Genomic DNA, 14,384 nt, shown 5'->3' with positions numbered 1-14,384 from the left:
TAATGGGACTAAAGCCAGACAAATCACCTGGTCCTGATGATATGCATCCAAGGGTTCTGAAGGAAATGGCAGAAGTTATAGTTGATGCATTGGTGGTCATATACAAAAATTCCTTGGATTCTGAGCAGGTCCTGGCAGACTGGAAGACAGCAAATGTCACGCCACTTTTTAAGAAGGGATGTAGGCTGAAGACTGGAAATTATCGGCCAATTAGCTTGAAGTCTGTAGTTGGAAAAATGCTTGAAGCTGTCATTAAAGGTGAAATAGTGAAACTTTTGGAATGTAAGGGTTCAATCCGGCAGACGCAGCATGGTTTTAGAAAGGGAAGATCTTGTTTGACAAACTTGTTAGGATTCTTTGAGGATATAATGGGTGCGGTGGATAGAGGGGAACAGGTTGATGTTGCATATTTGGATTTCCAGAAAGCGTTTGATAAGGTGCCGCATGAGACTTATCAGTAAATTACAGGAAAGTATATTGGCCTGGATTGAAAATTGGTTGTCTGACAGGAGGCAGAGAGTCGGGATAAATGGGAGTTTTTCAGGTTGGCAGAGAGTGGTAAGTGGGGTGCCGCAGGGGAGATGGCAGGTAGGTGAAGTTAGGTCATAAATTAGATCAGCCATGATCGTATTGAATGGCGGAGCAGGCTCGATGGGCCATTTTTGGCCTACTCCTGTTCCTACTTCCTATGTTCCTATGTAGGTGGGAGCTATCAGGTCATCTGGAGAATTGTTTGAGGGGAGCTGGCCTCATCAAGGTCTCTGGAACCTTCAATGCTGATAATGTTGCAGCAATATCTCCATTGTCACGGAAATGGATGGCCTAGATTTAGTGTTGCTGTCATGGCGCGCACGCACGCACTGTAAAACAGTTTAAACTAGCTGGTGAAAGTGAACAATCTTACTGGAGATTTACTGCATTGAGAACATTCATTCAGATCCTCACAAAATTACAAAAATGCTATTGTGGTGAAATATTTCTCATTTCATTTGTTCATTCAACTCCACCACAAGTTTTTTTTTGTCACTTGTGAATTTTGAATATTTACTTACTCTCAATTGCATGTGTTTGTCATTTTTTCTTTCCTTTTTAAAATATTTTTATTGAGTTCAATAAAATAATGTTGCATTAATGTAAGGAATATAAAATTGTATACAAAATCTATAACTGATAAAAATGTTCTAATTAAGTTTCTAATTTTTGTTAATTAATATTATTTGATTTAAAATGAAAATCACATGAATTACTTTATAAGCAATCTGCTCATAATTGGTAAAATATCAATTAATATTATAGTCTCAGACCATCACCTATAAATTCCAATTAATCAACTTCTATTATAAAAAAACTAGCACTAATCTAACCTCTCCCTCTAATCGAGGATACTGACAAAAAAATACAAAGAAAAAAGAGAACAACAAAACTGGATCGGATCGTTACCTCCAGAAACCAGATGGAGCATCGCCAGAGCAGCCCAACCGCCCAAAACTGCCAACCATAATATTCTATGAATGGATCCCATATCTTTTCAAACAGGAACTTTTAAATCTTTGATATTATTTCTATTTTATCCCCCAAACTTAAATATGCCGTCACATCATGTAGCCACTGCCCATGAGTTGGTGGAAGTTCATCTTTCCACTTTATTAAAACCCAACCATCTCTTGAGATACAGACAAAGATATAGTTGAATCGCGAATAAAGCCAAACAAGGCTGTCAAAAGGCATGGATCTATTTTATTCTTCCTATTTTGCAACATTCCCAAAACATGTATATTAGTGAGGCCTCTAAAATTTTACACCTTTCACACAATGGAAAGGTTGTGCAGACTGGGGCTATTTTCTCTGGAGCGTAGAAGATTGAGAGGGGACTTGATAGAGGTGTTTAAGATTTTAAAAGGGACAGACAGAGTAAACGTGGATAGGCTTTTTCAATTAAGAGTGGGGGAGATTCAAACTAGAGGGCATGGTTTAAGATTGAAGGGGGAAAATTATAAGGGGAACATGAGGGGAAATTTCTTTATGCAAAGGGTGGTAGGGATGTGGAATGAGCTTCCGACAGACGTGGTCGAGGCGGGATCATTGGTTACGTTTAAGGAAAGACTGGATAGTTACATGGATAGGAGAGGACTGGAGGGGTATGGACCGGGTGCTGGTCAGTGGGACTAGGAGGGTGGGGATTTGTTACGGCATGGACTAGAAGGGCCGAACTGGCCTGTTCTGTGCTGTAAGTGGTTATATGGATCAACACGTGCATAAAAATGAGATAAGTTTAGACCATGTGTATTCTGTGTATCACGTTAAATTGTAATAAACAATGTCAACACAAAATGATGCATCATTAATCAAACTAAGTGTGGAATGAGAGTACTCATCTGAAAAAGTTATATTAAGATCTCCTTCCCATTCATTTTTAATCTTAACCATTGAGGTTAGTCTTAAATCCAATAAATTATTATAAATACATGATATGTGTACACTGTGTACAAATTGCAAATCAAAAAATACCAAGAATATTTGAATCTGTGATTTGAGGAAAATCTTATAGCTTAGATTGGACAAAATGTCTAACTTGGAAATATCTAAAAGATGTCTACTGGAAAGGTGTGTCATTTTTTTAAATATAGAGTTTCAATATTTTTTTCACAATCTTAAAATCTTCCATTATAACAGATGCTGTTATTTTGAAACTGGTCAGCTTCCAGACAATTAGTTCAATAAAACCCCACCAGCCAATAAATAGCCAACTCTTACAAAAACAAAATGTTTAAGACAATGAATAAGCAGATCAGAATCAGTTTGTCCAAATGAGCAGAAGTAGTTGAGACAAAGGAATAGCCAAAGTTGATGGAGAAGAAACTTAGAATACAGTAAAAATCCCCATTTTCCCTAATTCTAGCCACCAGTACCTCAAGCTGCCAGCAAAAAATTTTTTTTGGAAAATAAATAGGTAAAAAATACAAAAGTTTATAATTTGCTCCCCTAACAGTCAACTCACCAATTACCCACAGCTTCAAGCAACTGGAAAGTTCACATCTGGCATCTACCAATTCCCATAGGTGCCCGATTCGTGCTTTTTACTGAGGATAAGACACCAAGTTAGGATGGGATGCATCCAAGTGATGCAAAGTTAAAAAACTACAGATGTATTGGCCACAGCCTTTCAATCCTTCTTAGTTATAGGGTAGCCTGTAAGAGAATGGTAGAACTGTGAATACAATGCACTTGCTCAAACAAGTATGCAAGGAAAAGCACAGAAACTACAGATCCCTCTGACCTCTTGGTAAAGCTGCTAGAAATAATATTTGGAGGCAATATTTTATCACTCAAAATATTAAAGGAAGCCGACATGGATTTGTTTGAAGGCATTGTGTCTAATTAGGTAACTTTTTTTGATGGTCAGGGAGGATTGTTGAGGACAGATAGATGGTTCACAGGGATCAGCATTTTGGCTTTTGCATTTTCACATACTTTTTAATGATTTGGACTATTGACTTGGTTATACAAAATTCAGTTTTAACATTTTAGGATAAAAAAGCTTAGAGCTATTGAAAAGAATATCCAGATAACAACTAAATGAAAAAAACAAAAAAATACTAGGGTATGTAACCAACAGGCTTTTTAAAATTACTTTGGTTATACTGAGATGTCACTCTTAACAAATAAGATCACCTGTAAAACTAGTTAGTTCTGTGTATCTTGATTTAAAAAAAGCAGGAGTCGTCCATACTCCAAATGCAAAATTGGTAATTATTCCAGATCATTATTGTAAAGTTAACCAATAAAATTTGTCTCAATTGGAATCCACAAAAAGACCATAATTAGAGAAATTTTGTTGATCGAGTTTAAAAAAGCTAGGATAGAAAAAATACCACTGGAAAAACTTAGCAGATCAAGTAGCATCTGTGGAGTCAGAGGGATACATTGACAATTCAGTCAAGGCCCTACATCAGGACTTAGAAGCGTGGACTATACCTTGATCTCCAAAGATGCTGCTTGACCCAACAAGGTCTCCACAGATGCTGCTTGACTTAACAAGGTCCGCAGAACTTTGTTTTTTTTTGCTCCAGATTCCAGCATCAATAGTCTCATCTCTCCATTTTACATCAGTTTGAAAAGTTTGCTACAGCCCCACCTTCTGGCTCAAGAGACAAAGCAAAATGAGAACCATTTTTAATGTTTTCACTTAACAAGCCTTTGCTCAGTCCATAGAATTTTGCCAAACATTATTTGGATTTTAAGAATCTATCTAAATAATTTTACAAGTTGCACAAATCTAAACAGTGAACATGAATAAAAAAAAGTTACTGTAGAGAAATAGACGCTGTGGATGCTAGAAGCTTGAGCAGCCAAATCGCTGGACGAACTCAGCAGGTCAGACCACATCCATGAGTAGAAATGAAATCCCGATAAAGGATTCTAATTCAAATCAGGGTGACCATTTCTACCCTTGGATGTGGTCTGACCTGCTGAGCTTCTCCGTCAATTTTTTGTCTGTTCAAGAATTACTGTGGAGTTGTTACCAGAAATATGAGGACATCGCGGTATGGGGTTTCATATTAAAATGGCTAGAAATGTAGAAAATTATCACCAAAACACAAGTCAACAAAATATAATCTCCCAATCCTGCAGGAATGCAAGAAATTAGATTAGAGCTCCCCTATCAACATTCAATTTTTTTTTAAATCTCACCTTTATTTCTATTTTATACCTGGATTCATGTGGTTTCCAAAGATCCATTGATCTTCTTCTTCAATACACTGAAGATATTCACAATTCATTTAGTGAAGTGATTTATACAGATCTGAAATCTAAATGGCCAAATCCTTATCCTGAGATATGGCTCGAGACATTTTAAGACCAGTGGCTCCCAAACTTTCTTCTCCTTAAGTATGCCTGTGCAATAAACCCACAAATGATTTGGGAGGGGGTGGGGAGCTGCTGAGCTCAATCTTCTCCCTACCAGGATTTTTGTTTTGCTGGGAATTTTTTTTCTCTGTCATCAAATCTACAACCTTATTTCACATTTATCTGAAAAAAGGCAAAGGAGGAAAAACCCAACACCCAACCCCAACCAACCAATTTTCCCCTGCAACCGCTGCAACTGTGTCTGCCTGTCCCGCATCGGACTTGTCAGCCACAAACGAGCCTGCAGCTGACGTGGACATTTACCCCCTCCATAAATCTTTGTCCGCAAAGCCAAGCCAAAGAAAGATTATAAAGGTGATATTTGACAAGGTTTTACTGTACAGGTGATATAACTACAATACATATGGACTGAAGTTCTCATTAACTGTGGCCACATGCAAGATACACCAACTACAATAGTACAAATTACAATAGCCAAGACAATAGCAAGATACAAATATAAAAGGATAAATATTCACAGTTGCAGATAGTACAAGAAAAAGTGAAGCTTTAAAAGAGCAGACACATCTTTTGATGGTCCAGAGGTAGTTTATGGTTAGGCTAGTGCCAGGAGGTTCAAGAGCCTAATAACCATTGGGGAAAAAAAATGCTCTTGAACCTACCGATTCTGAATTTCAGGCATCTGAACCATCTGCCTGAAGGAGACATGAGGAAAGATTGTGACCAGGGAGAAAGGGATCCTTAAACAGATATCTTCAAAGGCTGGGATGTCTTTGCCAGTGATGGACTTCACTAGTTTTGTCATTTTCTGCAGTCTACTGCATTCCAAATCAGGCAGCAATATGGCCAATCAGCTGACTTTCCACTGTACAATAGCAGAATTTTAAAAAATTTAGACTTCATGTTGACCTATGAACCTGTGCCACCCAATTATACCTAATTAACCTACAACCCTGATAAGTTTTGAACATACTCATTCCTTACAGATAGCATTGGATTCAAACCATGGTTGCTGGCACTGTAACAGCGTTGCCCTAACTGCTATGTTATAATCGTGCTGCCCAGTTAGAGACAATAATCGACAACTCTCCAAATCTCCTCCTCAAACCTACAAGAAAATAGAGGAATCGGTGCACCTTCTTTATGGTTGCTTTGTTCTCACTCCAAGATGTGGACAGGTACATGGTTCCCTTGGCTTCCTCTTCCTAAAGTCCACAATGATCTCCTTGTCTTGCTGACGTTGAGAGCAAGATTGTTGTTCTGGCACCACCCAACCAGATTCTTAATCTTCCAATATTCTGACTCATCATTTCCTGTTATTCAGCCAAAAATGGTGTTGTTTATCCAAATTTACGGTCTGCATTGGAGCTAAACTTGGCTACGTAATTGTGGGAGTAGAGACGATGTCTTTGTTGCATTGTCACAGACCTCCTAACACAATCCCACAGACCAAGGTTAAGAAATACTGCTTGAGACCCTGTAGTCAAGGGACCATTCTCTCAGCATTAACACCTTAAACCCCTCTGAACTTCATTCAATTCAGTGAAATCACCTCAATTGTTCCCAAACTCCCCAGAATAAAAACAAAATTCACCTATTCAGACATCATACACCTTTGGCTTTATTAGAAACAGATGAAATCACAATCCCTCAATCAAGAAAAATGTACTAGTCCCACATGATTTAAAAAAAATGCTCTTACTTCACCTCTTGAAAGCAGTAGGGTGGTTATTTAGCAAATCTGAGTGATTGGCTGCCTACCTCAGGTTTAAACATTGTGACTTTTAAAGTATGAAGTGTTGAAACGTCTGTGGTTAACACTACAAAAACCTTGAGATAATCCAGATTCTAAAGAACTAAGGATTCAATGTTAGTACTGAGATACAATTAATCATTTGAATTGAAGATTAGTAGGATAACAAAAAGAAATCTGTGGAGGGAGTTGGTCAAAGTCTTAAATAGTCTTTCTTCTTTTCAAGAGCTTTTATGTGAAAAAATAGCTGTAATTTTAAAATTATAAGTGGCTTCAGGATCTTAATGGTATAGTTAAGTATACGTTTTTTTACACTTACATGCATATTTTGTTACAAAACATATAAATATTAAGTACATGTACGCAATAATATTTATTCTTGTAGTTTTTAAATTGCTAATTTGTATTAGTTTCAATAATCAAAAAGTACACACACACCAAATATTTTCAAAATCCTGACGGATTATTGTGAGTCTCCATCTTGGTTGGGAGTTGTTGAAAATCCAGCTGATATGTTGACGAGTCTGTCTGAATTAGCTCTGTCAGGTGTTGATTTTTGACTTCACAAACTTCATTACAGAGCACTGTGGGAGGGCAGTTGAAGTGCTGGGAGCTTAGCTGGAAGGGTGGCCAGGACCTAGTTGAGAGTCCACAGCCAGGGTGTTGGGAGCTCGGATTGGGTCTAGGACATTTTGGCACCAGACTTCACCACCCACAGTTTGGCGCTGGGCATTTTGGTGCCAACAGTTAGGGTACAACAATTTATTCACTTATTATACTCATTATGAAGTGAGGAGCAGCAGGCCATTGTGTGGAACACTGCACTCAGGACAGAGGCAGTCACTCTATCGTGTCAAGCTGACTGACGCAGTACTATGGGTGCTGGACGTTTACTAGCACTTGACGGTGAGTCAGCAGCAGACAGTGGGAGGGAACCTGTTGCTGAGCCCTTTCGGGGTAGCAGAGGTAGGTTGTCCCGAGGCTGGGGACCAGACAGCGATACCCTCATGATCCCTGATCCTCTGCCATCCAGCCCCCTCCACCCAATTCCTCCCCCGAACCCGTTGACACAGTCAATTGTTGTAGCCTAACTGTTCACACCAAGAAACAATTTTAATCAATGCGTAATATTTATTATATTTAATTAAAATTATAATAAATGACATGCCATGTCTGTCGCTAAATGTGGGAGCTGGCGCCAAACTGTGGACACCAAAATACCCGAGGGGGCTACAAAAGTAATTTTTGCTCCGCAAAATATCCATTGCCAGAGTGAGTGCCAAAATATCCGGTACCAAATTGAGGGAACCAAAATATCCAATTCTGCTCAGACTGGTGGGCGGATGGCTAGGATTGGATGGTAAGTCCGCGTTCAAGGCATCCAGATGGGCAGGTGACTGAGGTGAGTCCACAGCAGTAGTGATGGAAGTTCAGATAGGTGGGAAGTCGGGGCCTGGACGAGAGTCCGTGGCCGAGGAATTGGGAGCTCAGGCAGCCAGGGCCTAGGCGAGAGTCTATCGTCAGGACATTGGGTGCTCAGATTGGGAGTGAGCACCAGCTCATACGATTCCCGTCTCAGCTAACATATTTCTGGTGAGCCGCACATTACATATCAGAGTTGCATCTGGTTCAAGAGCCACGGTTTGGCCACTTCTGAACCATATTGTCTCTCAAAGTGATTAAAGTCTCTGTTCTTTCAAATGGTTTAATGAAACTGGTCATAAATTTAATCAAGTCATTCTCAAATCTTTTTGTTCATATGTTGATGAAAGGCTCAAGCCTGAAATGTTAGGCATCTTTATCTTTGCTATATAATGTGCATTATTCGACCAGCAACATTGTATTCAATCACAGCATGTGCAGACTTTGTGTTTTGCTCTATACTTTAGACATTCTCAATACCTGTTGCTTTTAAATCAAAATGGCATCAAAATTAGTGCAATTCAGAACATTTGACGAATATGGCTGTTTGAGTATAACCAGGAGTGCAGTTCATAGGTGGAAGCAAATGTAAATTCTGAAGCTAGAGACACAATCTACAGAAGAAAACAGCTGGATGACAGAAACAAAAACATTAAAACCACCTGAAACAGAGACAAGTGGCAAAGTTAACCAGGGCATAAACTAAAAGCATTCCAATTGACGGGTTGCATTTGCCTCAACTCAAAAGACAACTCTCTACTCAGCTTTCCTGAAAAGGAAATGTAGGCCTCTTGGTACTCATTTAACTTAGCACATCTCTCCATCTAAATGTTAATTCATATCCAATAACCCTCCCAACCAACACTACACCCCTTTTTCTCATCACCACCATCCTATAATAAACATTGCTAGCACAACCCATTTTATTCCCTCTCCATTTGACTCTATTTCCCAACCCAGTACCTCACGTATTATTTCCATATCTTCAAGCATTAGCATATTTTATTACCTCAATTACTCTACTCCTTGCTATTCTGAAATTACCTTCCTTGGTATAACCTTCACCCATTTCCTTCTCCAACTTCATTAGTCTCCCCATTTTCTTCACAATCCAAATTGGCCTGGAAAGCTCAAAATTGGTCTCAACTGACCATGTGCAATCCTAAGACAAATCATCTGGTCTTTTACTCAAATTAATTCTTTGCAGGAGATTTCATAACTAAAAGTACTTACACAATTTTCTACTTCAGCTGTAAGGTGTGTTCAGAATCCTAGCTTGTAGGTTAATTAACAATTTTAATTTGTTATCTGCAAAGTTGCATTTTTTGCAGCATAATTACTTGTTCAAAGGAAAAGACATAAAAATGTACTGTTAATGCTAAACTGAGCAAGGTTATAAAGGAAATGGTTTTCAAGTTCAAAACATATGTCTTGGATTATCTGCCTCTTACAACACTTTACAAATTTGTTGGTGCAAAACATGCCTTCCCAATTTAGGAGATTAAGGTTTCTTTATTCAGGAGCCGTGGGCAACTATCCCACAGGAACAATATCTTGCAAGTAAACAGTATGTGCAAATAATATGTACACATTCCATTCACAAACATGAGTATTTCACTCATATTGAAAACCAAAGTCAGCCTTCAATTTTATTTTTTTTAAACAAGGAAATCTGTAAACCCCAAACAGTTTTTTAAGTTATCGCAAAGTTATTATTTGATAAACAATTAAGTGCAGAAACAAAGACATTCTCAGTAAAACAGACAATATCACTAACTGCTTTGGGAACAGTTTATTTTCTGGAATAACAACTTACGTTAGCACAGATCCAATCTGTTGTTGTCTTCAGATTTCAGAAAACAATTCCCAAATAATCTGGAATAGCTTCCTTCATGAAAGGTCAAAAAAAAAGTTCTGTAGTTTCTCGTCTAAACCCGAGCAAACTGAGTCTGAATCCAGTAACGAGCAACTAAATTCAATGAACAAATCTCAGTTGCTGCGTTCATAAATAACCCCCTTAAATGGATCCAGGATTGTTGAAGAAAGTACTTCCATGTGCAATACAGAAATGATGAAATTTAATTTCCTATTTTAAAATAAATGTCAATAACCTCAATGGCAAAATAAGTTCTGTAAAAAGGAGATTTTATCTTTGGAATATGGAAGGGGGTGGGTGCAACTGAATGATGATGGTGGTTGCAATTCCATACATTTTGTTCAGGCAATTATTGTGACATCTGAGCTTCCATTGCCTGGGCTGTCCATTCGGGAGCAGCCTGACTGATTTTCTCCAGGAGATTGTTCACTTGGAAACAAAGGGACTGGATTTGTTTGTCCCACGTGGGCAAGGCTTCACGAGCTGGAAGAATAAGATAAATGCATGAGTCTTTAAAGTACTCCCATGACACAAAAAAAATCTTTTTGAGAGCTGCTAGTTTAGAATGCAAGAATTGAACGAGTGGGTCATTCTGCTCTTTCCATTTGTACTGTACTCATTAAAACTCCAACATCCGCTGTTACCCTTGGCTTAGAGTATAACTTTCTTTGAGTTCAGAGAAATTCTTTCAAGATTCGATGAGAGAATGCCTGGTTATGCTGAATAAACAACCTTTGCATCTCCAGCTCTGCTCCCCACTCAAAGACACACTGGCTATCACAGGTAAAGGAGGGCTGAGGATGAGTCAGATCAGCCTGATCGTCTTGAATGGCTGGGCTCATTTGAGCAGCTAAGTGGACTACGCCTGTTCCTATTTTCTAATACAAATTTCCAGATTCTTGAATATCAGCTGAGAGTATCACTGGAGTCTCCCTTTCTTCTTTTGACAATATTCACTGAAAGTGTTGCCTAAATAGGGTTCATAGAATTATCGAGGATCCTGCTCATGCATCACACGGTTTCTTTGACTCACTACCACCAGGAAGGAGGAAGAAGTGCCCCAAAATCATGACTGCCAGGCTGGGAAATAGCTTCATCTTCTACCCCCCCCCCCCCCCCCACCCCCAAGACTGAGATTTATCTGGTAATCGTGTAAATAAATCTATAATTTAAAAAAAATTATTTATGTGATCATTGTGCACCATGGTCTGGAGAGAAGCTATTTCGTCAGGTTGTACATGTACAATCAGATAATAATATAATTGAACAAAAAGAAAGTAAGTGGAAACCAACTAGCCTGACATCTAAAAACATGGAATTCACTAAAAAGTGCCATGAAAAATCAAATTCTCCAATCGATCCAAGAGTGTTTTGAGAAAGAAACTAGTAGGGAATAGGGGTTCTGATAAGAAGTGTTAGCAAGTGGGCATACCATATCCAAATTTTCAAAAGACATTTGATATTGTACCACTCAAAATATTGCTATAATAAGTAAGAGCTCAGAAGTTGGGAGTGACACTTCAACTTGGAATGTCAATTAGTTAAAGGAATAATGCAGAAATTAGCAATAAATAGGTAATTTTCAAGGCATCACAATGCTCGTTGTGTTGTCCAAAGGATCAGTGCTGGGCCTTCAGCCATTTTATACTTATTTTAATAGTTTAGATTAAAAAATAGGCAATTTAAAGCAAAACCTCTGGTGTCCAGAACCTATGGGGATTGGTTGATGCTGGATAACTGTATTTTCCAGATAGAACCATAGAACTCTACAGCATAGAAAACAGGCCATTCTAGTCTGTGCTGAAACATCATTCCTCTAGTTCCACTGACCTGCTCCAATTCCATAATCCTCCAGACCTCTCCCATCCATGTACCTATCCAATTTATTCTTAAAACTTAAGAGTGTGCCCACATTTACTACATTAGATGGCAGCTCATTCCACACTCCCACCACTCTGAGTGAAGAAGTTCCCCCTTTCACCCTAAAGCCATGTCCTCTTGTATTTATCTCTCCTAATCTAAGTGGAAAAAGCCCATTACCACTCAGTCTATACCCCTCATAATTTTGTAAACTATCAAATCTTCCCTCATTCTTCTTCGCTCCAAGAAACAAAGTCCTAACCTGATTAATCCTTCCCTCTAACTCAACTCCTGAAAACGTGGCAACATCCTGGTAAATCTTCTCTGCCCTCTCAATCTTACTGCTGTCCTTCTTGTAGTTTGGCAATCAGAACTACACACAAAACTCCAAATTTGGCCTTACCATAACATCCCAACTCATGTACTCAACACTTTGATTTATGAAGGCCAAGATGCCAAAAGCACTCTTTACAACCTGTGACACCACTGTCAGGGAATTATGTATCTGTATTCCCAGAGTCCTTTGTTCCTCTTCACTTCTCAGTGCCCTACCATTTACTATGGATGTTCTACCCTGGTTTGTCCTTCCAAAATGCAACACCTCACACTTGTCTGCATTAAATCCACATAATTGGCCATTTTCTGGCCTATTTTCCAGTTGGTCCAGATCTCTCTGCAAGCTATGAAAGCCTTCCTCACTATCCACAACCCCCACAATCCAAGTGTCATCAGCAAACTTGATGATCCAATTTCCCACATTATCATCCAGATCATTGATATAGACAACAAACAACAATGGTCCCAGCACTGATCCCTGAGGCACAGGCCTCCAGTTTGAGAAGTAATCACCCTCTGTCTTCTCTCATTCAGCTAATTTTGAATCCAGTTTACAACCTCTCCATGGATACCTAGTGACTGAATCTTCGGAACTAACCTCCCATGTGGGATATTGCCAAAGGTCTTACTCAAGTACACGTAGACAACATCCACAGCCTTTCCTTCATCTACTTTCCTGGTAACCTCTTCGAAAAATTAAGATTCATTGAATACGACCAACCATACACAAAGCCATGCTGACTGTCCTTAATCAGCCCTTGGCTGCTCAAATACTTGTATATCCAATCTCTCAGAACACTCTCCAATAATTTACCCACTATTAACCTAAGGCTCACCGCCTTGAAATTTGACAACGTTGGCCTGACTCCAATCAAATGTCACATTCTGTCCTTTGCTTCTCTTTTGGCCAGACATGAGGTATTATTAAGATGGAGGGATGCTGCCCCCCCCCCACCCCCACACACACACATGCTCAGTGGCTGAGACATTATGTCCTGTCTAAATCTTGAAAGGATCTGTAACTCAGTTAGTAACTTAAACAAAAAGTTCCAAAAGGTGTGGGGACTTTTCCTGAATTATTTCCAGAACCTCTAGTTAAACTAAGGACTTTTCACTTGCTTTTTGTCTTTTCTTTCTTTGCTGATCCCCAACAGTAATATAATCTGTATAAGCTTATCATTTGCTTAACCTTTCTTCTTTTACAGATGTTCTTATTTATTTTCCTGCTTTTTTTCTTTTTCTTTATTAAATATAAAACCTGACTTCCAGCACCTTATTACTCCAGGAATGAAGTACATTTTTAAATATAGAACTCCGACTTATAGATGGGGTTAAAGTGGTGAGGGGTGATTGGGATAAGATTGAACAATGAGCTTTTATCGTGGAATGTGCTCTACGAGTTTGATCATTTTTGTTGGACTTGTTAAATCTGACATACATGTTGAGCACTACAAATTTTCTAAACATATTTTATGTAAAATTCAATAAATATTCTTGAGAAAAGAATTTGCCTTTACTAAACATATCCTTGCCAGAAAATAACTTTTCCCAATCTATTCTTCCTAAATTCTTTCTCATTTCCATAACATTGGCCTTTCTCCAATTTCAAATCTCAACTCGAGGACCAGACCTGTCCTTACCCATAATTAACTTGAAACCAATGACATGATGGTCACTGGACCCAAAACGTTTGCCTGTACATTCTTCTGTCACCTAACCTGCCTGGTTTCCTAAGAGGAGATCAAGTATTGCATCCTCTCTCGTTGGTATCTCTATATACTGATTTAGAAAACTTTTCTGAACACGTTTTACAAACTCCAAGCCATCCAACCCTTTTACAGTACAGGAGGCCCAGTCAATATGTAAAAAGTTAAATATCCTACCATCACAACTTTTTGTTTCTTACATCGGTCTGCTATCTCTCCACAGATTTACTCCCCCAATTCTCATTGGGTAGTCTATAATACAATCCTATCAGTATAGTCACACCTTTCCCGTTCCTCAGCTCCACCCATATGGCCTCTATAGATGAGCCCTCTGGGCTGTCCTGTCTAAGCACAGCTGAGATATTTTCCCTGACAAGCAATGCCACACCTCCCTTTCATTCCTCCCCCTCTATCACTTTGAAACAACTGAACCCTGGAACATGGAGGTGCCAGTCCTGCCCCTCCTGCAACCAAGTCTCACTAATAGCAATAATGTCATAATCCCTCGTGCCAATCCACATCCGAAGGAAGTCTGTCTTTCCAACAATACTCCTTGCATTGA

General features: G+C 38.9%; 1 protein-coding gene across 5 annotated transcripts in view; it reads right to left on the bottom strand.

Moving 5' to 3' along the window:
- Positions 1-9,656: 9,656 nt before the first annotated feature.
- The window catches only part of cops4 (COP9 constitutive photomorphogenic homolog subunit 4 (Arabidopsis)), a 103,095-nt gene continuing 98,367 nt past the window's right edge, over positions 9,657-14,384 (bottom strand). For 4 of the 5 annotated variants that reach the window (XM_069925466.1, XM_069925467.1, XM_069925468.1 and 1 more), the window contains exon 10: positions 9,657-10,403. In XM_069925466.1, the coding sequence (XP_069781567.1) occupies positions 10,270-10,403 (134 nt within the window). In that variant the 3' untranslated portion in view covers positions 9,657-10,269. The remainder of the gene's footprint in view (positions 10,404-14,384) is intronic. The other variant, XR_011353847.1, reaches the window with a different exon arrangement.

The sequence above is a fragment of the Narcine bancroftii genome, chromosome 3, assembly GCF_036971445.1.
Source record: "Narcine bancroftii isolate sNarBan1 chromosome 3, sNarBan1.hap1, whole genome shotgun sequence".
In the NCBI taxonomy this organism is placed as follows: domain Eukaryota; kingdom Metazoa; phylum Chordata; class Chondrichthyes; order Torpediniformes; family Narcinidae; genus Narcine; species Narcine bancroftii.
Note: the sequence above shows the minus strand (reverse complement) of the source record. Positions and strands in the feature narration are given on the sequence as shown.